Source organism: Haliotis rufescens, unplaced genomic scaffold (assembly GCF_023055435.1).
Source record: "Haliotis rufescens isolate VD_foot unplaced genomic scaffold, xgHalRufe1.0.p SCAF_8, whole genome shotgun sequence".
In the NCBI taxonomy this organism is placed as follows: Eukaryota; Metazoa; Mollusca; class Gastropoda; order Lepetellida; family Haliotidae; genus Haliotis; species Haliotis rufescens.
In genome coordinates this window covers 49,185,042-49,211,733 of record NW_025964372.1, presented here as the reverse complement: position 1 = coordinate 49,211,733, position 26,692 = coordinate 49,185,042, and the positions used below count along the sequence as shown (strand labels likewise).

Below are 26,692 nucleotides of genomic sequence, written 5' to 3'. Positions count from 1 at the left end.
GTGTTCTTCCTTGCTGGAACCAAGCACCAGGTGTTCTTCCTAGCTGGAACCCAGCACCAGGTGTTCTTCCTAGCTGGAACCCAGCACCAGGTGTTCTTCCTAGCTGGAACCCAGCACCAGGTGTTCTTCCTAGCTGGAACCCAGCACCAGGTGTTCAATCTACTCGTGCACCAAACACTCACATTCTTCACCCTTCCAGTTTGCTGAGATTTATGGTGCTGGAATTTCCCGTTTTATTTCTCACCATTTTTCCAGCCGAAAATACGCACACAAAAACAGAAGTAATTAGTCGGGGTTTTTTATCTAGATCTTTTAATTATCCTCTCGTGTAAATATTTTAATGAAAGATGAAATAAAAATTATCCAAATCAACTCACTTGGCAGACACATGCATTGAATCAGCATCTGCCAGAGGTAGACCATATGTAACTTTTCGGAAACACGTTGAAGCACGTCAGCTCTTTATCTCCGCACGTTTACAGCATTTCATCAGCCAGATACAGCGCCTTCTCCACACACAGATGACACGGGAGGAGCCGTGTACCTGATAACTTTTTCTACCGGACTGACCTTTTTGTCTAATTCACTACATAAACACAAAATGGAGAGAAACTGTGTTAGCCATGGTGGCAGTGCATCCAGTCAATTACTGATTATAACAGACAATCTTGCAGAATAAGCTATTGCTGCTGCCAGACTTCCGCTGGCCTGCCTTCTTTCCGTATTATGTGTACCTGGTCTAGCACTGAAATCTTCCATCCTGACTGTCTCAGTTTGGTAGACCACAGGTTTTTAGACCTCTGTTATAGTGAGTGAGTGAGTGAGTATGGTTTTACGCCGCTTTTAGCAATATTCCAGCAATATCACGGCGGGGGACACCAGAAATGGGCTTCACACATTGTACCCATGTCGGGAATCGACCGCTCTGTTATAGAGTTGTATGGAAGAGTGAGTGAGTGAGTATGGTTTTATGCTGCTTTTAGCAATATCCAGCAGTCTCTAAGCAGGGGGCACCAGAAATGGGCTTCGCACATTGTACTCATTTTGGGAATCGAACCCAGGCCTTTGGCGTGACAAGGCTACCCCAATACCCCTTCAAAGGAAGAAGGGGAGTAGACACTCAATCTCTTCCTCAACTAAAGGGCGGTCGGGTAGCCTAGTGGTCAAAGCGTTCGCTCGTCACTCCGAAGACCCGGGTTCGATTCCCGACATGGGTACAATGTGTGAAGCCCATTTCTGGTGTCCCCCGCCGTGATATTGCTGGAATATTGCTAAAAGCGGGGTAAAACCATACTCACTCACTCACTCCTCAACTAAATGAGTGAGCCTTGATCCCGGTGTGCATCACCCCATGCATGAGCCCATTTTCCATGGTTACTGGTGGTCAGGAACAGCTTGTTGACCGTTGCTATGATTGCATCAGAGGGGCATGGGTGGCCGTGCAGAGTCGTGTTCCGTAGATTATCGTTGTTTTAATCCGAGATTTATGATTCCTGGTTTGTTGGCGCTTGTCCGTCTCTTGGGTTTCACCAAAGTGATGAACACCAAAGACCTGCTTCACTACAGGCTTTTCCCCCGACACGATGAAAAGTTATATCTAGAAATGATGCTTGGACAAGCATGAAGATATTGGGAGCTCAGAAATTGTACTCTTTACACAAGGCACCAAATGTGATAGACAAGGAGATGAGGTATAGAATGGTATGTATGGTTACTGATAGGACCAGTAACTAATTTTTGTTATGTTTAAAGACTGTGAGGGAGTATGACTTTATGTCGCTTTTAGCAATATTCCAGCAATGTCAAGGTGGGGGACATCATTGTACCAATGTGGGGAATCAAACCCGGGTCTTCCGCGTGACGAGCAATTGCTTAGCCAATAGGCTAACCAACTGCCCTATATGTACAGACAAAACTGACATAATGTGTAAAGTTTCGATAATTCTACCCTTTCATGATGTGCATACTTATAATGCACCAAATCTACAGACTAAAGCATGTTCAAAGCACTACATTATAACCCCAGTCAGTGCATCAGTGTGCATTCGTTTTTCATTCTCAGCTCCCTGGGGAGTATGCATCCCAAGCTGTTTGTGAGGAGGTCAACAGTTACGCTATCATCTCATCCTGCCTTTCTCCCATGTATACTTGGTAAATATATCCACTTCCACAGATTAAGGTTTAGATGTCCTGGTTTGTATTGCAGTGGATATATTTAGAGTAAAATAATAGCTGAATGTGTCATTCTGAATTAAAAAGGCAAATTCGACCAGCAGTGTAGTGATATTGGGTGTAAGCTGTAGACTTCTGTAAGGGGCATCCTGTCGAGGGGAGCCATGAGACAGCGTCTAATTAGTCTAATTAGGTAATTTATAGCCAAGTTACCACTCCCCTTTTACTATGGTCCCTGTTATGAGCAAGTGGGGCAGGATGTGCTGTCAAAGGTGGGGAGCAGAGTAGCTGCCTGTACTCAGCGTGGGTTCCACATACAGTTTAAGGGGCACCACCCCCTCATCCAACACAAGGCTACACTACAAGGCGCCTGGATTCAGGGTAGAACCGTCTCTAGAATCTCTGACATGTTTGTGGATTCAGGGTGGAACCAGTCTCTAGAATCTTGGACATGTTTGTGGATTCAGGGTGGAACCGGTCTCTAAAATCTCCGACATAATTGTGGATTCAGGGTAGAACGGTCTCTAGAATCTCTGACATGTTTATGGATTCAGGGTAGAACGGTCTCTAGAATCTCTGACATGTTTATGGATTCAGGGTAGAACGGTCTCTAGAATCTCTGACATGTTTATGGATTCAGGGTGGAACCGGTCTCTAGAATCTCCCACATGTTTGTGGATATGGGATAGAACCAGTCTCTAGAACCATGTTCACGTGCGACATAATGATGGATTCAGGGTAAAACAGTGAACTGACAATCTGTTGCTTCAGTTTTGCATCCCATCTTTCATTAACACACAGCTGTGACAGTGTGGCAGTAATCAAAGTTTACTCAGGTGTTTCATGAATTTGTAAATGTTAACCTTTCCAACACAGATCTATTCACTTCCCTACAGTTACAAGTAATCCTGTGTGTGCCAGTGACAAACACTTCTCCTTGACGCTAGTATACTGGCACACAGGGAGCCTACACAGTTATACCCATGTACTGTTTCCCTCAATACTGATTCAGGTCCAACAGTGTCTATGCTGTTCACCTCAGTACTGATCCTATTATCCTAATTTCATCAGAGGCTGCATACTTCAGACATAACTATGGAAAACTCAATTTACATCCCAGATTATTTTTAGAGAGACTAAAAACTTCATTTTAAAAATAAACTTCAAATTAATTCTTTAGCCGCTATGTTCTTTCTGTCCAAGAAATTCTTTTTTTAAATCAAAATCTAGAATCGCTGCACTAAAGAATGTGCATCTGTATTTCTATCCCTATACAAATATTTCTTTACAGTTCATCGAGAGACTAAAAACTTCATTTTAAAAATAAACTTCAAATTAATTCTTTAGCCGCTATGTTCTTTCTCTCCAAGAAAATATTTTTTAAATCAAAATCTAGAATCACTGCACAAAAGAATGTGCATCTGTATTTCTATCCCTATACAAATATTTCTTTACAGTTTCATCGTGTACAATGATATACATGCCGAGACAAAGTCAAGTCAATTGGTACAATGTCCCTCTGATTCAACCCCTGGGGGCATACTTCCAATAACCCCACTCAATTTCCCTATAAACCTATTTGCTTGATCTTGCCTTTGTACTATTCCCAGACACAAAGGCCACACCATACACATTGTGGAGCTGTAATCAGACATTTATGGCAACTCAACAATAGTCTACTATGCTTTGATAATACAGTGTTGCACTTAGCAAAACATTATTGTCTGGTAATAAAATTGCTTACCCTTTATGCATTTTCTAATAATAACATTGTTAGAGCGAGCTGGACTGAGAGCTGGTCCACTCCGTCCCCTCTAGATAAGGCTAGAGCATGCGTTGTGCCGCGTTGTGCAGTGTTGTGCCGTGAAGTACTTCAGTCTTCCCACTTATAGGACATCTGTATCCTGAACAAGTAATGGTCGGGTTCTCCAGCGCCTGGCGTCCTCATCGTAACCAAACTCTCTCTTTCTTTCATTCCAGGCCGGCTCCACTGCGGTATCAGTGGCAGGACTTCTCCATCTTCGCTGCAACAGCATCTACAGTAAGTTGTTTACCTGCCATTTGATGAAGTTAATATTTTTGTTGGTGTTGATTTACACGTCTCTCGTCACATCCACAAAAAATGTGAAATTTGTTACATATTTAGTTTTTTGGCCCCATGTTTGAAATGTGCAGCGTGATGTTTTCTGGGGTTCCTGTAATTATGTGATGATATATGATGATATGTGATGATATATTATGATGTTTTACTTGATGTTTTTGGGAAATTTGTTTGATCAGAATTGCATTTTAATATTTGAACATAGGTATCACATGCTGCAGAAAGTTTCTGATTTGAAAAGGTTTCATTTATGTGAGAGGAATTCTTTTGTGTGATGAAATACTTCTTAAAATATTAATTAGGTATCAACTTTTAGTTTTTTTATAGTTTCAGTGTAGCGGCAAGTTTTGTGTAATTGTACATATTTTATCTTGGATACATCTGGTCATGCTTTCTTGTAGAAAATGGTTTGATTACCTTTTTCTGAACTGACATGTTATATAATTGTGTCATGGCGGCCCAGTTAGCAGATTAACATATCTTGTGATGCTTGTCAAGGAAGTTTCAACAAATAAGGAAATATGAGAAACACGAGTCACACTTGGTGTTCGGTATGTGTGTAGGCGACAGTTTGTAAACACGCTCTAGTTGTGTGTAATAATAGTCCTCCCAAGCTACAAATAGTTGACACACAGGCCACACTTCCTTTTAATCGTTTTATTTTTATTATATTTTGGCAGACCATTAGGTTTGCTATGTCAAAATCAATATGTTGTTCCTTACTTACCCCACATAAACTTTATGTGTCGGTCGGTTTAGTAGGAATAAATAAATATTCATTCTCTTGAAATTTCAGAGTTTCATATTTTAGCAATAGCGTGTATTAACATGTCAGGGAAAGGGCTTTTTCTTTCTATGAGCGGTTTGACACTAAATGCAATTCATTTGGTCAATTATTATTTGAAAAGTCAACAGTTCAATTTGTATAAATTTTGTAGTTGTATATTTATACATTAAACTACAGTTATAAGAACTCAAAGGGACCATTAATTTTAGTTCGTAGTAACTATTTTTGGTATTTTCTGATTGTAGGTTTTGACACTGGTTGATAATTTTGTAAACCATAAATGTATGTAAAGTGTGTCGCCTTAGATCACATGCAGTGAATGTGTCTGTGTGTTCATGATATCGACCACTGGATTGTCTGGGGCAGTCTTGATTATTTATAGACTGCTGTTTTAACAGTGCTTACTGCTGTGATATATACTGGAATATTGCTGACTGGTGTGATATACTGGAATATTGTTGGCTGATGTGATATACTGGAATATTGCTGGCTGGTGTGATATACTGGAATATTGCTGACTGGTGTGATATACTGGAATATTGCTGACTGGTGTGATATACTGGAATAATGCTGGCTGGTGTGATATACTGGAATATTGCTGACTGGTGTGATATACTGGAATATTGCTGGCTGGTGTGATATACTGGAATATTGCTGACTGGTGTGATATACTGGAATATTGCTGACTGGTGTGATATACTGGAATATTGCTGGCTGGTGTGATATACTGGAATATTGCTGGCTGGTGTGATATACTGGAATATTGCTGGCTGGTGTGATATACTGGAATATTGCTGACTGGTGTGATATGTAAGAATATTCCAGACTGGTGTCTAGAAGCACATTCACTCTTGATTGCTCCGAGTTGTCTATCTGTGTAGAGAAGCAGGTTTGGTGTATTTACCAAGAGTTTATCACACCAACACTTAACATATCACAGCCTTGCCGGAAGTTTCTTCAGGGAATCTGGGGATGAGGTCACAACAGATTGTAATCAGTCTATTTACTCTATTCATTTAGTATAAGAACAGTCTATGTAACAGTACTTGTGACATGACTTTGATGCCCGTGTTGAGAGAGTGAGGACGTTTCCTACTGTCCTTCTTAGCTGTTAGACTTCACTGACAGATTCGATAAACATAGCAATTGGGAACATTTATTTGAAAGGCTATTTTAGTTTAAGCAGACTGATGTACTTAGATATTTTTCTTTTATATATGGGAGGCACAGGTGGCCAAGTCGTCTAAGGTGACGCAATTCACTTTCCAGAGTTGTGTCCCTTGGGCAAACCAGAATCTTATGATTGTGGGTTCGAATCCTTGTTTACCCCAGTTATGTTCCTAGGTTTGTCAGCACCATACTAATGCTCATGTGTTTCCCCACCGAAGTGGTAAACGTCCGTGACCTGCGTCACTTCGGGCTTCCTCCCACATTAAGCCGACACACCGTGATATAACTGGAATACTGTTAAAAGCGGCATTAAACCCAACTCACTCACTCACTCTTTCATATGCAAGGGTTGGTGGGTTTCCTCTCAGTACTGATTCCCCAACAACTGTACAATATGTGACTACAAAGGGGGTTTATTAGTCCGTCTCCCAACTCAAGTCTAGATTGCCTCAGCTCTAAAATTAAGCATTGTTCTGGGCTAGATTTGGATATTATTTTCTATTTTGTGGATGTATATTTGAATAAGACAGTTCTATGTCTGGGATTAGACGTGAGCTTTGGTGTTTATAGAAATAATACATTCTGTAATAGAGTGGGGGGCACGGGTGGCCCAGTCGTTTAAGGCGCCGCGATTCGCTGTGCAGAGTTGCGTCCCTTGGGCACGCCAGAAACCTATGATTGTGGGTTCGAATCCCGGTTCGCCCCGATTATGTTTCTAGGTTTGTCAGCACCATACCCGTGCTCGTGGGTTTCACCGAAGTGGTAAACATCTGAGACCTGCATCACTTCAGGCTTTCCTCCCACATTAAGCTGACATGCCGTGATATAACTCGAATACTGTTAAAAGCAGTGTTAAACCCAACTCACTCACTCACTGTAATAGAGTGAATTGTTCAACATACAGTTACAAAAGGCTAGACCACTGTTTCCCAGGTAAACATGCACATGAAGAAGATACATGTGCATGTATAGCACTGACCATAATGACGCTATTAGCCTTGCTGCAAGGCTGTACTGCATGATAAGTCATGATATTGTCATTCTATCCTTATAACAGGCAAGTCTAGATAGGTGGACAGTACGAACAGTTTAAGGACGTCTCTTATAGGGAGAACTTGTTATTATTTATATAATCTAGAAATTATGATTTAAACTAATAATTTTTACCATAGAGACTTGTGCAAGTCTAATATGCTATACACTAAGCCCTGACCATTTGCAGCTGTCTCAGTCTAGACTTTGTAATTAATCCCCTGTGTGAAACTGAGACATTTTTTGTATAATTAGGGTAATCATTGACTGATAAACCTGGCACAGGACATAACGTTTTGGTTAGAGGACTTTGTGATGATGGAACCACTTGAACCTTGTTGTCGTCTGTCTGGTGTTGTCTGACAATTTCCCTAGTGGATGGTTTGACATACTCAAGATCCCGGACACAGGACCATGATGCGGTATGACTTACCAGGATCCCGGACACAGGACAAGGATGTGGTCTGACCTACCAGGATCTGGGACACAGGACCAGGATGTGGTCTGACCTACCCGGGATCCTGGACACAGGACCAGGATGTGGTATGACTTACCAGGATCCGGGACACAAGACCAGGATGTGGTCTGACCTACCTGGGATCCCGGACACAGGACCAGGATGTGGTATGACTTACCAGGATCCTGGACACAGGACCAGGATGTGGTATGACTTACCAGGATCCTGGACACAGGACCAGGATGTGGTCTGACCTACCCGGGATCCCGGACACATTTGATTTGGGTTTAACGTCATGTCCAAGATTATTGCACTTATATAGCCATGTGCATGCATGTGTGTGTGTGTGGCTGCTTGCACTTGTCTGGTACTAATGCCGATTTATAGTGCTAGCACACTGAGATACCATGCCGCAGTTTAATTTGGTATGACGCGGCGGGGGATTGAACCCACAACCTTCCGCTCTCCATGTGGACGCTCTACCACTTGACCACGGAGGCGATCCAGAATAGAATTGCTTGAAGAGACATGTTGAGATCTGTTTAGAAAATGTTAATATATTCCTGTTACCCACAAGTCTAGGATGATCATGTGTATTAATTTTTATGTTTGTAAGCAGGCATTTAATTATTCTCACTGCTAATTGGTCAGTTAAAGCCATGATATGTCACAGTGCTTCACTGTTGAGAAAATATATGACGTCATCCATTGTTCGTGACATCACAAACTGATTACATGACATCATGTTAACAAAAGGCTGCCTTCAGTGCAGATTATCGGTAGGGTTGACATTCCATTTTCTTTATTTTCTTTCTTAAAATGAGTAATATATTTAATAACCTACTCAAAACTCAGAATTACAGCTAATATGTCCTCGTGAATGAATGCTGTAAACACCTCGCCAAAGGATCAGGATTAATGCAATTCATTTACTCAGGACAGATAATCTGTAATTTGTCACAGCTCATTGGTTCTTCTCTAAATGTTTATGTTGCAATAGTAACATGCCCTTGCTAGTTGTCATTAGCCGAGATGTTCTCCAACAAAAGTGAATGCTTGTTTCTTATAGAAAGAAAACATTCCACAGTCTAAACACAGCATTTATTTGTTACCAGTAAACCAACCAACACAAAAATATCCTGCCAAATCAAATTTGAAAAATATCAAAACAAAAAAAATGAAAATTTGTTATGATCTCCTGAAGCTAAAGTGTTACTAAAGTGATGCTTGTTTCTTATAGAAAGAACACATTCCACAGTCTAAACACAGCATTTATTTGTTACGAGTAAGCCAACCAACACAAAAATAGCATGCCAAATCAAATTAGAAAAATATCCATATAAAAAAAAAATGAAAATTTGTTATGATCTCCTAAAGCTAAATTGTTACTGAAAGATCGGTTGACCATAACTTTGAAGACGGCATGGCCCGAGTGCAGCCACCGTGATGGTTGAAATGTCAGGGAAATCACTTAGTCTGTGATTTATTACCCAAGGAATGTTTGCACATGCCGACACACCTGTTCCAGTTCAGACTCGAGTGTGGTCACTTGTGTCGAGTGTGGTCACTTGTGTCAAATACCTTCTGTCTCACAGTCAACTCTCACTAGCAACTCAGGGGAACGAACCAAAACAGTTGTCATGGATTCCTTTCAACTACCCAGCCATGTCGTGTTCTGGCATTCTACTTCTCCATCTTAGTGATTCCGATGTTTTCATCCCAAACTATATTTATAGTGATCGCATAAATACGCAGCCTTGAGTTGTGGTAAAATCAAATTAATTAATGCCTAGTACATTGGGAATAACACTTGTATTATGTGAACCTTGAGCGAGCATAATACATACTAGTGGTTCCTACTGTATGTTTATGATACAGACACACATAAGGGTAATAATTTCTTTATAATCATTATATCATTTGTAACATAGAGAATCTCACCCAAGTGTCTTTTGATATCAAATATATCAACACGAGTTGATAAAAGTGGAAAAATTCCGAGGCTTGCCGAGGATTTTTGCCACTTTTATCAACAAGATTTGATATATTTGATATCAAAAGACACGAGGGTGAGATTTTATTTATCATCCAACATCATTCTTCCAACTTTTTCAATTTGTAGACAGTAATTAGCAGTGTCTTCAGTGTAAAAAGTACTGCCAACAGCTTAAGTAGCAGAGCTATTAGTGATGTCATTTGATTGTGACGTCATGGTAACCAGTGATGTCACAATGGTCTGCAAAGCATTGTGATGTAATTTCATTGCAGCGATATCTACAGTGTAGATATCGCTTGATCTAATCCAAGGATATCTCCTGTTTTGGATGATAAATCACAATAGAAGCCGCTTATGAATTTGTGTTTGAGTGAACTGCTCCATTCATCATATGTTGCAAAATTATCTGAATCCATGTTTGTCTACAAGATCACCCACGCATGGGGAAAACCTACTTAAACTTAATTGGAACATTTGACAATAGATAGTCTGTCTCCCAGACCATAGACAAAACAAATAAAAAGGAGTCAACTCAAGTCTAGAATGATTTGGCAAGTCTAGATTTCTTCTGCCCTGAAATGAAGCATTTTTCAGGGCTCCATTTGGATATTATTATTTTTATTTTGTAGATGTATATTTATTTATAAGATAACTATATATCTGGGACTAACTGTCAGTCTAGTCAATAGGTTATTGAGCAAGCAGACATTGCCTGGATGTATGGAGATTAAAAGCAGTTCCTGCCACGCGACCTCAATTGCATATTAACCAGATCATGACACAAGTGTATCGGATGCATTGGTAACACAATCCATTATATGATAAATGTAATTAGAAACTTGAGTGGTGTGCCATGTATTTGTTTTAATCAGCTGACTGCCAGCGGCGAGTCTGTGGCGATCCATCATCAGATTGTTTACGCAACAATGTCTGTATCTTGTCCAGATAAGGGATAACTAAATACTTAATTTTGTTGGGTGTTGATGGAGTCTTTCTTCATTTAGCATAATGTGATTCCTGATAAGTAAAATCTTTCAAGTAGGATTTATCTGTTTGCTGAGTCACAGCCTCAGTTTGATGTAACGTTTTGAGATTAGATTTCACTCTCTCATGATGTAGTTATCAGCCATGGACATTGACTCTCTGCAATATGGGTGGTCATGTAGCCTAGTGGTTAAAGCGTTTGCTCGTCACACCGAAGACCCGGGTTCGATTCCCGACATGGGTACAATGTGTGAAGCCCATTTCTTGTGTCCCCCGCTGTGATATTGCTGGAATATTGCTAAAAGTGACATAAAATCATACTCACTCACTCTGCAATATAAATAAAAAGAACAAAAAAAATTTCCATGTTTTTAAGGAATCTCTACTAAAAGCAGAGTCCATTGTACGATTCCGACTGTTCCGTGAGCATGTGTTAGTGAATTAATATCAAATAGTAATGACACCAGGTGTTTATGAAAAGGTGAGCATATCCTGCCCCACCGATGGCACCCATCACAAACACATGCAAAGGCAACCAACTGTTCATCTGATGCAAAGAAGGGGTTTTGAAAGAACATCCTTACATGTGAATAATAAGAGGACTGGAAATACAATATTAGATCATTTGAAGCTAATTTCTGTTAATTTTAACATGGAGTCACTTTGGAAAACTGACATCTCATCCTTAATTTTGACTGGGCAGTCAAAGTAGACTCAGTGCTGAACTGATGTGACCTTATGTGGAGGGTACTAGATGCAGAGAGGTGTCAATCTGATTTTAGTAACATCTGAGTTTAATGAGATTGAATAATGAACAGTGAGTGAGTGAGTGAGTTGGGTTTTACGCCGCTTTTAACAGTATTCAAGTTATATCACGGCGTGTCAGCTTAATGTGGGAGGAAAGCCCGAAGTGATGCGAATAATGAACAGAATATGATGGGAAGTATATATTATGTCCATATTTCAAGACAGTTTGGTTGGTGGGTTTGTTGTTTAACGCCCCACTCAGCAATGTTCCAGCTATATGACGGCGGTCTGTAAATATTCGAGTCTGGGCCCGACAGTCCAGCGATTGACATCATGAACATCGATCCACGTCAGCGAGCCTGACCACTCGATCCCGTTAGTCGCCTCTTACAACAAGCATATTCACCTCTTACGACAAGCATAGTCGCCTTTTACAGGAGAAATTCTGGTATTATAGTTGGACCATAAACATGTACATCGTCACAAACAATAGTAAACACTTGGCCGATGTCTGGAGCAAATGTCAGTAAAAAGTTCCAAATTAAATTTTCCCAATTCATATTCCCATAACTAATGTTTTGGCTTTATAGGGTAACTTCTATATCACTTATAACAAGACCAAGAAAGAGGAAGAGGCTCTAGCTGAGTTTTACATTACTGGAATGTTAAAATACAGTGATCGCTCGCTATTGCGCTCTTCGATAAAGCGCTACTTTGGTTACAATGCGCAGTAACGCATGGCTCCCAAAATTTATGTACACTTTTAATACTGAGAGTTTTACACAGACATGATTGTATTGTTGTTCGTTTGCACATAACGCTTCTCATTGCATAATTAACCGTTTATCGCTGAATGGAGTTCTAATAATCTGTTTGAAAACATCTGCAGCAAGTCCCGCAAATACGATTGTTCTACTAGTTAACTTTTCACACTATACATCCTTTGATCTTAGAAGCGCATGCATGCAATAAAAGAGAACCACAAGCGAAGTTCATATTCTTAATTAGTGGGCAACTCACATGTAGTTGCTGTCACAACACATCAGAAATTTGAAAAGTAAGAACTTTTTATAAATCCCAATTTTGAACAAAATGATTTTTTCTCCGAAGATGCCTGCCAGGGCACTTAGCTTAGAATCCTAGATAAAACCCAGATGTGTGGTCTTGGTCTCCAAGAGAGATGAGATATCCTGTTACAAGAGTGAGAAAAGTTGAACAATTCAGCCAATCAAGGCATGCAGAACAACAGGACACGTATACGGAGTGATCCATCACACGGCTGTCACACAACAGTATCTGTATGCACAACAATGAAGTGTGCAGCCTAACGAGCTCGGTTGTGTTAATTAGTGTCAGACAAGACAAGCATGTGTGACCTCAATTGATCCTGCCGACCAATAGAAGTCTACACACTGGCCAATATGTGGCACCATCCATCACCGCCACCATTCCGTACTTCTTGGTTCAAAGTCGAAAACATTTACAACCTGCCTCAGTTTGGGTTTTTATTCCACATGGAAACTCATGATGGCGCCATTTCTGTTGTCCCCTGTCGTGAAATTACTGTAATATTGCTGAAAGCAGTGGCAAACAACACTCACTCACTCACTCACTCACTCACTCACTCACTCACTCACACTCACTCACTCACTCACTCACTCACTCACTCACTCACTCACTCACTCACTCACTCACTCACTCACTACAAGAAAACAAAAAGATGAAAATATATTTCAGCATGCAAATATTTGCATCCACATACCAGATAAACATTTTATGGCATCGAGCATACTGCATTGTGACATCCAGAATACCACTCATAGGGTTCGGCAGCTGGCGTACCAAAAGGGGATGGCACCTGCAGTCATTGGACAGCGGACAGAGTTCAAGCTCCTAGGATAGATGGATTGTGAGTTTGAATCCTAGATTCAGCCCGATAATGATCATTGCTTTGTTAGACAATACTTTCAGATTTAACCAAAGATTTTGTGTATGTCTACAATCTGGTCACTTGTCTTCCGTCTATTTTAAGCTGTCATGTGATATGACTGAAATACTTAGTGTTTCACTCACTCACTCACTCACTCACTCACTCACTCACTCATTGATGTAACAATTCATGCACAACGTAGATCATCAGTAATGTGGGATCCTTAAACGTTTCTTCTATGAGTAAAGACTTCAATGTGGCATACTCAACTTTTCTATTTCCAAACATTTAATCAAAAACAAATAAATCCACACACTTTTTGTTTTTCTTCTGCAAGAAAAACAAAGGCAACTGAGACAAATAGGAAATTCCATGGCAGGGGAAACCACCAACAGATGGCGCCCAAACACAGGTCTGGTCTGGCCCTGAGTGGCCACTGGCTTCCATCAAGGTCAAGGACACATGTGGTGTAACTGTGTTTACACGTTGATAAATCAGTTGTTTGGAATCCCGGACAACAGACCTAACTGTGGCCCTGCCAGCCACAGGTAGTCCTTGGGTTGTTGTAAACACGAACCACGTTTCTGTATTGTGGCCAACACTCTCTTGAGGTGATGTGTGAGTTCGTTTAGTGGGAGTTATTCTGGTGAACATTTCAGTGATTTCTGTTTCTTTTTTATCACTTTTCACGGTGGTGAACAATAATAAATAAGTGAACGTGGGGAGTGAATGATATTTTGTGATGCAGGCAACAGTATACCGACTTCAACACAATGTCAGATGTCCAAATTAGCAAGTTTGAGAAAAAATATACTAATTAACAGCTGTGTCCTGTGACAATTTCCATGTCAATACAGTAAACTACGGTTAAAACGAACTCGAAGGGACCACTATTTTTAATTCGTAATAACCGTAGTTCGTTATAAGCCTATATACAGCATATATACAACAAATGGCCGGGACTAAAAATTAAGTTTGTTATATCGGTAAGTTCGTTATAAGCGTGTTCGTTATAAACGTAGTTTACTGTATTTTAAATTCTGACATTTACAGTGTGTCAAAACAGACCTGCTTCATCCCAGTCTCTTGTCTCTGCATTCATACCCCTCTTGTTCAAAGCTGTTTGATCAAGATTACGACATTAGACGCCTCAGTAATGTTTTCAAAAAGTTTTATGATAGACATGTGGACATTTCCAAATTTGGCGCCTCTTTGACAAAAATGATGTCTGAAACAATTCTCTATTTGGTCGTGTACCATTTGTTCCCATGTATGTTCAGGTGAACACTTGACTTGCCTTTGCATGTGTTTGTGATGGGTGCCAGTGGGACAGGATATGCTCACCTTTTCGCAAGCTCCTAATATCATCACTATTTGATATGATTCATAAACACATGCTTGTAATACAGTCTAATCGTAGAATGGATTCTGTTTTGTCGCTATTTCAAATGTACTTAAAAAAACTCACTTTAATATTCTTCCTAGTTTTGATTATTTTCATAATGTAATGAAGTATTCTAATTTTAAATCCAACATTGTGGTATTTGTAGTCTTTTATAAGCACCACTCTTGGACACTTGTTGTTCAACAGTGTTATGTGTCTACCTTATAGTAGAGGAGTGTTATGTGTCCACCTTACAGTAGAGGAGTGTTATGTGTCTACCTTACAGTAGAGGAGTGTTATGTGTCTACCTTACAGTAGAGGAGTGTTATGTGTCTTCCTTACCGTAGAGGAGTGTTATGTGTCTACCTTACAGTAGAGGAGTGTTATGTGTCTACCTTACAGTAGAGGAGTGTTATGTGTCTACCTTACAGTAGAGGAGTGTTATGTGTCTACCTTACAGTAGAGGAGTGTTATGTCAACTTATGTGTCTACCTTACAGTAGAGGAGTGTTATGTGTCTACCTTACAGTAGAGGAGTGTTATGTCAACTTATGTGTCTACCTTACAGTAGAGGAGTGTTATGTGTCTACCTTACAGTAGAGGAGTGTTATGTGTCTACCTTATAGTAGAGGAGTGTCATATGTCTACCTTATAGTAGAGGAGGGTTATGTGTCTACCTTATAGTAGAGGAGTGTTATGTGTCTACCTTACAGTAGAGGAGTGTTATGTGTCTACCTTATAGTAGAGGAGCGTTATGTGTCTACCTTACAGTAGAGGAGTGTTATGTGTCTATCTTACAGTAGAGGAGTGTTATGTGTCTATCTTACAGTAAAGGAGTGTTATGTGTCTACCTTACAGTAGAGGAGTGTTATGTCAACTTATATGTCTATCTTACAGTAGAGGAGTGTTATGTGTCTACCTTACAGTAGAGGAGTGTTATGTGTCTACCTTACAGTAGAGGAGTGTTATGTGTCTACCTTATAGTAGAGGAGTGTTATGTGTCTACCTTACAGTAGAGGAGTGTTATGTGTCTACCTTACAGTAGAGGAGTGTTATGTGTCTACCTTACAGTAGAGGAGTGTTATGTGTCTACCTTATAGTAGAGGAGTGTTATGTGTCTACCTTACAGTAGAGGAGTGTTATGTGTCTACCTTATAGTAGAGGAGTGTTATGTGTCTACCTTACAGTAGAGGAGTGTTATGTGTCTACCTTATAGTAGAGGAGTGTTATGTGTCTACCTTATAGTAGAGGAGTGTTATGTGTCTACCTTATAGTAGAGGAGTGTTATGTGTCTACCTTACAGTAGAGGAGTGTTATGTGTCTACCTTACAGTAGAGGAGTGTTATGTGTCTACCTTATAGTAGAGTAGTGTTATGTGTCTACCTTATAGTAGAGGAGTGTTATGTGTCTACCTTATAGTAGAGGAGTGTTATGTGTCTACCTTATAGTAGAGGAGTGTTATGTGTCTACCTTACAGTAGAGGAGTGTTATGTGTCTACCTTACAGTAGAGGAGTGTTATGTGTCTACCTTATAGTAGAGTAGTGTTATGTGTCTATCTTACAGTAGAGGAGTGTTATGTGTCTACCTTATAGTAGAGGAGTGTTATGTGTCTACCTTATAGTAGAGGAGTGTTATGTGTCTACCTTACAGTAGAGGAGTGTTATGTGTCTACCTTATAGTAGAGGAGTGTTATGTGTCTACCTTACAGTAGAGGAGTGTTATGTGTCTACCTTACAGTAGAGGAGTGTTATGTGTCTACCTTACAGTAGAGGAGTGTTATGTGTCTACCTTATAGTAGAGGAGTGTTATGACCATCATCATCATAAATCTAGGATAAAATATATGTTTCAGTTTCATGGTACAAAGTTATCTTTGTGGTTGGACCACAAAATTTATGTTTAACTGTCTACCAAGCCCCACAAATTAGGCGTCTGAAAAAGCAATCTCGATGTAAGCTGGATCAATCACTAACAGAATTTCATTAGAAACAGGCGTGTGAGTCTAAGACTAGCTGCTGGTTTTAATGGAAGTGACATGCTTGCTTGTAGATTCTAAACAGAAATTGCATACTCAAATTTTGGCATGGAAACAAAACTTCCGGTTTCGAGGAATGTCAACCCTTCCTCCTCCTCCTCCTCTCCACTGCCCCCCCTCCAACCACTCTCCCCTCCCCCCACCAACCACTCTCCTCCCATATCTCACAGGTTCTGGATTTCTATCTTATCATGTATGAATCATCAATCTAAAATACACTTTATACTTTATACTTTATACTTCAGCATCAGCAGACTTACTTAGGGGGCATCTCAAAGCACGAGGGAGGGCCTTTTTCAGGCACGCGGGAATTTAGTGGATATGTCAGATTTTCAAGTAACAGAAAATTTTGAAATATTGGTGTGACAATTATGAGACATAGTCAAAAGGCTGACAGCTTGCATTTACCTTTTGTACACTTGCTAGTATTGAACTTCTGACATGTCACGTACACAAATGTGGCTAAAATGAGTCAGAAAAGCAGATACTTAGATTGGTTAGTTGGTTGGTTGGTTGGCTGGTTGGTTTGTTGGTTGGTTGCACTCAGCAATATTCCAGCTATATGACCGCGGTCTGTAAATAATCAAGTTAGGGCTAGACAATCCAGTGATTGACATCATGAGCATCGATCCTCGCAATTTGGGATCGATGACATGCATCAACCAAGTCAGCGAGCCTGACCACCCAATCCTGTTAGTCGCCTTTTACGACAAGCATAGTCGCGTTTTACGGCAAGCATGGGTTGCTGAAGACCTCTTCTACCCCGGATCTTCACTGGTCCAGATGTTTAGAACTTCATATGGAAATCAAAATATGAGCAGGTCTGCCATCTATGGTGAATGTTTTACCAAATGTTTGTGATTTTTTTTATCTACATTTTGTTTATCATACTCTGTCCAAGACAAAGTTTTGATTTCAACAATGTTGATGTTTGAACGATTGAAAGTCAGCCTGCAGATGAGTAAGTGAGTGATTGGGTTAATTGAGTGAGTGAGTGAGTGATTATTTACAGACTGCCATCATATAGCTGGAATATTGCTGAGTGTGGCGTTAAACAACTAACAATGACTGGATTGTCTGGTCCATACTTGATTATTTACTGTTCTCTTTCATAAACCTGGAAAAGTTCTGAGTGATGCATTAAACAACAAAACAAACAAACAAACACTTAATAATGGACCCATTCAAGTATTCCATCTCGTCTTGATCTTTGTACAATCTCCATGCAGACCTGTGTGCATGATTCAGTGTAATCAGCTTCATTACTTTTGACACGGTCCCTTGTGTCGTGCCACTGCAACTCTGAGCATCAAGTACAATTGGACAACTTAACATTGCAACCCTCGTCTCACATCTCAGAATTATCTCACTGCTTCTATCTTGAGATAAGAACGATGACATCATGTCCCTAGTCACCTGAGAAATTTATGTATCTGTTACATACACAGAACTCACCTGTTCGTTGCAACACACGGAACATCAGCGACATGTCTGTTTGCTTGTACGGAGATAGGGCAGTAACGGAACTCTACATAGTCAGGAAACTGCTAGATTTTGGAGGCACATAGATCTCATCGTGTTGAGAGACAGTTCAACTGATGCAGTTGGATTTCTTTAAAAAGTCTGTCAAGGTTAAAGAAAAACGGCTAAATAAGTTGGCGGATTTGGGAGTTTCTTCTCATCTGTTTACATTTGAAGCGAGAAACAGTTTATGATGTAGGTTGAGTGTTTACAATTAGTCCAACTTTGTTGATCTGGCAATGGATAAAAGAGTTGGAAGAGCTTCTGGCTGTTTCTGGTATTCCCTCCTACACAGGAAGCCCTGTAGGAGTGCCGGAACATAGAGGACGTTGAGTGGCACTCCGGAGTGCCGGCCTGTCGTACATCCAGGCAGATGAAGTGTTTTCCGTGGTGTAATTAACACATCAAAGATGGTGATAGTGCTGGAGATTGTGATGGTACGATGACTGTCCTGGTAAAGTTGTGCAGCTGGAGATCATTGCTTGGTGTAGTTAGCCAGGGTTATTAACTTGGAATTACTCTTGTGACTAATGCTCCTGTCAGAGTAAATTGCTCTGTGTTTTATGGTTGTGATGGGAGACTTTGGGTCACGGGTAGCTCTGTGGTTGAAGTGTTTGCCGGGCGGACCTGGTTGGATTGATTACATCAGTTGAATGTCTAAAACCATTCCTTGGTATCTTCCCCTGTGAAATTTGATCAATCAATCAATCAATCAATCAACCAACCAACCAACCAACCAACCAACCAACCAATCAGCTGTTGGATTCTTTGAAGGTTGTCATGTGTTCTTTTTATGACATCTTGAATAAGCATGCTAGCTGTCATGTAATCTGGAATAAAAAGGATTTGCGCCTAACAAAATGTATATATATTTGTTCAAGATCAGACAGAAATCTGCAACAGAGTTTATTTTTGTTGTAATCAGTGTTCTAGCATAGAATGATGTTTGTGAGGTTTTGCCAACGCTTGACTAAGAATCAAGTGTGGGTGGTGGAGACTGACAGCGTTCACCGTGTGACCCAGGAAGGTTGGTTGGTTGGTTTGTTGTTTAACGCCGCACTCAGCAATATTCCAGCTATATGACGGCGGTCTGTAAATAATCGAGTCTGGACCAGACAATCCAGTGATTGATATCATAAGCATAGATCCACGCAATTGGGATCACTGCTATGTATCAACCAAGTCAGCGAGCCTGACCACCAGATCCTGTTAGTCGCCTTTTACGACAAGCATAGTCGCCTTTTACGGCAAGCATGGGTTACCTATTCTACCCCGGATCTTCACGGGTCGACCCAGGAAGGTGAGCCCACTTGTCACACCACCTCCTGCATCCAATGAGGATACCTTTCAACATCAGATAAACGGACAGGGGCAAAGCTGCATCCTTGCATTGTCATGGAAATGATGATGTCTTCAGATGTTGCTGTATTGGAGGACAGGCTGACCACATGTCTCAGGCTCAGCAATTCGCTGTGTTGTGTTACTTCCCTTAATTGTGCCAGGATCCGCTAAATGGCGGGATGATATCCCAGCTTCATACTGATATTGATCCTTGGCTTGTCAGCACCATATACACACCTGTGGCTTCATGAAGGTGGAAAAATGTCTGAGACCTACGCCACTTGGGCTTTCCTCCAGCACTCACCTGAGTTGCCAGGATGTAACTGAATTACTTTTCCAAAAAAGTGAATTATTTTTTTCCATTATCATAAAAAATCTCTACTTAAATCAGTGTCTGTTGTATTTTCCCAACTATATTATATAAAACATGTGTTTATGAATCACTATCAAATAGTGATGCAACGTGGTGTTCAGGAAAACTGAAATTATCCTGCCCCTCCTGTGGCACCCATCACAAACACATGAAAAGGCAAGTCAATTATTCACCTGAAAAACATGGGAACATATTGTTTAAGTCAAAATAGGAAATTGCATCAGACATATGTTTTGTCACAATCTCATAAAAATCAGATCTTAGTTCTCGCTGCCGCTTTACATCCCATTACGGGTCACGTCAGACCAACCTTGCGCAAACTTTGACCGACCAATGGAATGACAAATCAGAAGGCAGCTTTCTCCAGATGAAAGGTCGTTCTGACGTGACCCCTAATGGGATGTCTTCAGATCTTTGTTTAGCGGTAGTGAACTAAGGTCTGATTTTAATGAGATTGGTTTTGTCACTGATGTGTCTAATTGAGAAATATCCTCCACATGTCTAACATAAAACATTTTGAAAGCTTTACTGAGGCCCTGAATGCTGTAACCTTGATCAAACAACTTTTGAGCAAGAATCGTACAGGAACATGAAACCCATGTCACTCACTCGACCTTTTCTCGACATGTTTGATCTGACAATGTTTGCTTCTGTTTCAGGACCAGCCCTCCATCGCCCCTCTCTCATCCCGACTACCACAGCCTCCAGGTGTCACCAGAGAAGCTCCGGCAAGATCTCCAAAAGGAGCTCAACGCAGATCCTTCGGAGCTGAAGAGCAAGTCCTGGTACCATGGTAACATCTCCCGGCAACGAGCTGATGCCCTGGTTGCCGGGGACGGCGACTTCCTTGTGAGAGACTGCATCTCGCGCCCAGGAGACTTTGTGTTGACATGTTGCTGGAAGAGTGTTCCCCTCCACTTCATGATAAACGCTTTAGTTGGAGATTCCCTTCTCGGTGCCCTACCAAAGATCTATTATCAATTTGAAGATGAGTCTTTTAACAGTATTCAGGTCCTAATTCATTACTATCAATCCAAAGCTAAGCCCGTGACCAACGCATCATCCGCTGTGCTAAAGACACCCATTGCTCGGTCCATGCCACTCAGTTACTATGACTCAAAGTATGGGGCTTTGACAAGCCTCGCAGCAGTTAACATTTACTCATCCAGACAGAGCCCAAAAGGAAGCCCTCTTTCCACCCCAACAGGAAGTCCTTTTGGAAGTCCAGGAATGAACCGAAAAGGTCCCAAACGTACAGGCAGTCAACCCTTGTTGTCTATGGATGACATTGGAGATGACCGAAGCCGGTCACCATCAATGGACCGGTGTGACAGTCTACCGATGATCAACACTCCAACCGCCAGCCCCCAGCTGTCCGTGAGGAAGGAGTTCCAGTCTGCGTATCACCAACGGTCAGGCAGTGAACCCGTGCTGACCCCAAATGGCGGCCTGGCTCCTTGTCCGCAGAATGGGACAGAGAAGGGAGGATCAGATAGTGACCTGTCCAAACCCCCTCCCCCTAAACCAAGCCGCATACCTTCCGTGAAGTACAAGCAGCGACCTCTGGTGGAGGTGCGCAACAAGTTCCTGTACGAAGACGATGGCCGTGATTACTCTGATTATTGCCAGGTGAAGGAGAGTCCGAGCTGGTTGACGGATAATCAGAACAATGTGATGAACCGCGTGAAGCAGCTGAACAGTGGGGGGAGGCTGGACAATGACCCCCAGGGGGACAAAGACATTTATGATAATAATTTCAACAACCTTAAAAAAACACTTACAAGCACACCCAATATGAAAAAAGATCCATCATCGAGAGTGCGACTTTTCTCGGACACCAGGTTTTCCGTGATTGACACAAGTGACCCGGACTCACCTATAGACCCCGTGATCGACGATCGCGGACCAGAAAGCTGTGTTTATGATGTCAATTACCTCAAGCAAAGGAAAATTACAACACCGAAGGTCAAATCTCATATGAGTTATACCCCTTATGACCTGAGAACAAGTTTGTTGCACAGTGACAATAAGCCACTGGATGCTTCTTCGATGATCTCAATCAAGACGATGGTGTTGGACGGGAGTCCTAAAGTTGTTGCTCAACATATGACCAAAGTGGACTTACAATCGCTCAATATTCTGAAGGAACATGACTTCGGTGTCGGAGTCCAGTCCGGGTTGGAACTTCTGACCTTGCCTCAGGGGAAGCAACTGCGACAGGACTTGATTGAGAGGTATGTACTACTTAAATATAACTGCAACAAGATAAATATGGCACCTAGGTTTTCAAGACTCAGAAAGTTTCAAGATATACGCTACAATGAACATGTCGATGATAAGTTCTTTGAAAGTCATTTAGAAGTGATACACATTAGGAAGAGAATTTACGGAGGTCAACTTCTTTATTATGAGCAACACAACGTTTCGGAGTATATGCTTACTCCTTCATCAGAGGAATGAATGCCATGAGGCAGAGAGCATATATATGTACATGTAAGGACAACAAAAGTAATAAGATAACAAAGGTGGAAACTTAAAAAGGGAAGCCAACAGATAATTGGCGCTGATAGGTGATTAGCAATGGACAAATGGAAGCCAATACTAAACTTATAACAGATAGGCAATGGACAATTGGCAGACAGGAGGCTGAGGGTAATTAGCACTGATAGGTAATAGGATGGAAATGACAATGGACAAATGGAAGCCAGTTCCTCATAATAAAGAAGTTGACATCCATAAACTCTCTTTCTAATGCTGATGATAAGTTTCACAGGGTAAAGATTGTCACAAAGCCAAAAATAGCCTAAAACATGAACCACTCAGAAGATGTCCAAAAGTTAAGTGAGTGAGTGAGTTGGGTTTCACGCCGCTTTTAACAGTATTCCAGTTGTATCACAGCGTCCCCAAAGTTAAGGAATTCTTATAAGAGATACTAGAATTGATCCCCAGCAAACTAAGCTGGTTGTAAGAGGTGACCAAATGGTTCAGGTGGTCACACTTGGTTACTTGGCTGATTGCTTGTCATTGTAACCAAACTGCGTGGATTGTTGTTCCAAAAATAACAATAACTGGATTGTCTGATATTTGGAAATGCGTGGCTGCAGTCATGTATACGTCACCTCTGTTGTAGATGTCACTGTATGAAGCTGCTGGTGATGGTGTCCACGCTGACGTGCACGACGACGATAGAGCGTGCTCGAATGACCAGCCAGTGGATCCAGATCGCCAGTGAACTCAAGACCACAATGGGGAACTTGTTTGGTTTTGTCAGCGTCATGGAAGCCTTGTTGTCACGCCAGGTGAGATTATAGGTGGTGGCTACTTTTTACTGCCAAGCTAGAATGTTTGACCAAAGTCTATGAAGTGTTTTACTAGGTCGGTAGTGCAAGAACATGTGTTTATGGAGAAGACTGTATATATTAGGACACTGCTTCCATGTGTATTACTTTGTAGCAATGTGTAGAACATGCTTGTTCTGTTGAGTCAGATCACAAAGACCTTTGTATGACTGATATAGTACAGAAGACAGCATGAAACCATGCTCACTCACTCACTCACTCACTCACTCACTCACTCACCCACCAGCCCACTCACTCACTCACTCACCCACCAGCCTACTCACCCACTCACCCATCCACTCACTCACTTACTCACCCACCAGCCCACTCACTCACTCACCAACCCACTCACTCACTCACCAACCCACTCACTCACTCACCAATCCACTCACTCACTCGCCAACCCACTCACTCGCCAACCCACTCACTCGCCAACCCACTCACCCAAACCCACTCACTCACTCACCAACCCACTCACTCACTTACCCACCTACCCACTCACTCACTCACTCACTCACTCACTCACTCACTCACTCACTCACTCACTCACTCACTCACTCGGAAAATCACTTCCACTTTCACTTCCCCCTTCTGTCTATAAATGTCAAGGGGAAACATCATTTGTGAATGAATTACTATTTAGATATTAGGTTAAACAATACAAATAATAACAATATTGCTTATTACCTAATATACTGAAACATAGAAATAATATTGCAATTCATATCATTTGAAAAAAAACCGTATTGCAGTATACCAGTATTTGGGTAATACCATTCAGTCCTAAAACTTAGGGTCAGGTGACATTGTGACGTGGCTGGTTAAGTGTCGTTGTGGCAAATTAATACCACTGCTGACCCCTAGCCTAAAAGTCTGTGCAGTGTCTTATTGTTGGATAGTCATCTGGAGACATAAATGAGAAGTTCATTAATGCACTTGCATTTTTCTCATTTACTTCACGCTCACGTTAATTTCAAGATTTGCAGTACCTGGAATATTGCTGACTATGGCTATATACATCTACTCACAGTTTCTAAGTTTTTTGTACTAAGGTCCATGTAATTTCTTTCAGATTCAAAGGCTTCGGGACATGTGGCTCGTTCTCCGACAGAATCACACAGGAAGTGCATACCTGTTCGACACGAAGCTCAAGACTGCGTATAATGCCCTTAATGATGGTAGCAGTTCTCTCCCCTTGCAAAATGTGTGTATTCCTCATATAAGCCCGGTGGTACATTTGTTTGAGCGAGATCTGGACTCGGTTCTGTGTCTTCTTCCATGGGAGGATATGGACAAAGCGTTGTTCGGTACGGAAATACTTCTCGCTCATTTGGACACGGCAAGAATCATTGCATCCCAGTTCGCACTTTACCGCATCGTCGGGAACTCTGTGCTCAGCGAGATGAAGGAAAATAATGAAATGATAGATGTATTCAAGACTGAAATGCAGTTGAGGTTGTTTTGGGGACAGAAAGGTTGTGGGGTCAATCGATCAGATCGCCATAGCAAGTTTGAGCAACTGTTGACAGTATTGTCAGATCGAGCAGAGCCCCCTGGTGACGAGGGAACGGCTGTGTAATGGCTTCTGTGAGCTTGTGAACATCGTGCTTGTGAACATCGTGCTTGTGTAACAACAGCTTGTGTCGAGATGGTGCTAATCGGTGTCATAACATGGAGCTTGTTGTAAGGAAAGTACCGCGTCTGTTACATGTTTGCCAAGTTTTGTTTCAGCCATTTAATGATGTTGATAATTCAGTTTATTTTGTCAGTCCATATAGTCAGTTAATATCAGTTAAAAACAGACTTTTTTTGTTCGTTGCCATGTAGGTTTCAATATGATTCAGTTGTCAATAATGATTGTATAATTCATTTACTTTGTTTACTGGAACTTTCATCAAAGATGAATACTATGAATGGCAAGTTCACATTATTGTTATAGGGCTGCTGTGGGTGGCAGATTGATCGATAGTTTTGTAAAGTGAGCCACAAACATGGTATGCTTGTTTGTTTTAACGCCGCACTCAGCAATATTCCAGCTATAGGACGGCGGCATGTAAATAATCCAGTCTGGACCAGAATTTTGGATATTGTTCACAACGATTCACACCTTTGGGGTTACAAGTCATCGAGCCTGACCATCCTATCCATTTGATCGCCTCTCACAACCACAAACACAACCTGGAATCGCAATGTGTCCACCTGCATAGCCGATTTTCATTTTGGTCTCAAAGCAGAAGTAACGTGCAATTGTATGATACCTCCAGACAATGGACCAAGACTATTTTTTTCCACATCAAGCTGACTGGTTACTTTATGAAGTTTTAAATTGTGTGTCTGTTATTGAGCTTCTTAGTATTACATCCCTTGAGTTTCGTGTATTGAAAATAGTTCTATTTTGAATGAAAGTCTGAACAAGAATTTATTACTTAGTGATATTACACAGTTTTGTACAGGTGCTGTTTCCTGGATATTCTGGAAGTGGCAAATTGTCTTAACTCTGGTGGATCAGAGGTGGATTGTAGATCCCCCTGTTTCACAGACCTTACATGTTAACTGTGGCCTCGGCAAAGTGTCTTGGGTATTATGTCTACCCCTCCTTTTTCAAAATCCTAGATCCGTCTCTGGCTACAAGAAGTCGTCTGGACAAATTTTATGGTAGCTTCAGTTAGGCCACAATAAATTAATTATTTTATTTCAACTAATATTTTCAGTTTTTATGTGGGAGACATGTTATATACATAAATATTTTTTTGTTAAGATGGATATGATGCCCATAACATGGAACCTCACGTTTAAGTATTTTGCACTTATATAGTGAAGTGTTTTCTTGTACTAGTCCGGACTGATGCCGGTTTTATAGCGCTAACCCACTGAGATACCATGCCGCAGGTTAACATGAATACCCCACTCAGACACAGTATACTGACTCCAAGCCAACCAGTCCTTGTTTTAGCCCCTTAATCTTGAGCGCCAGACATGGTAACAACAAGTACCATCTTTTAACGTCTTTAGGTATGACGCGGCTTGGATCAAATTCTCTAGCCACTAGCTAGACCATGGAGGCTGTCTAGGGATACGAAACTATGGTAGATATTCAGGATATGACAAGAGGCAGGAGAAAACAAATTACCGTATTCGACGTAATAAGCGTAATAGAAATAGGGGGCTCTTATTAGAATATTATTTTAGTGAAAAAAAACAGAGTTAAAAGATAAATTTCATGGTTTATACTGACAGCCTGAAATGTTTATGTACGACAGATATATTTTTCCAGAATTAAATTGCCCATAATTAAATCTGCATATAACACACGAGTGCATATTAT

The 26,692-nt window shown here is 41.0% G+C and overlaps 1 protein-coding gene across 5 annotated transcripts in view; it reads left to right on the top strand.

The window, feature by feature from the left end:
- LOC124115137 (breast cancer anti-estrogen resistance protein 3 homolog) overlaps positions 1-25,150 on the top strand; it is a 153,460-nt gene extending 128,310 nt beyond the window's left edge. For all 5 annotated transcript variants that reach the window (XM_048389966.1, XM_048389968.1, XM_048389969.1 and 2 more), the window contains exons 4-7: positions 4,153-4,213; positions 20,689-22,263; positions 23,160-23,328; positions 24,440-25,150. In XM_048389966.1, the coding sequence (XP_048245923.1) occupies positions 4,153-4,213; positions 20,689-22,263; positions 23,160-23,328; positions 24,440-24,946 (2,312 nt within the window). In that variant the 3' untranslated portion in view covers positions 24,947-25,150. The remainder of the gene's footprint in view (positions 1-4,152; positions 4,214-20,688; positions 22,264-23,159; positions 23,329-24,439) is intronic.
- Positions 25,151-26,692: the final 1,542 nt, after the last annotated feature.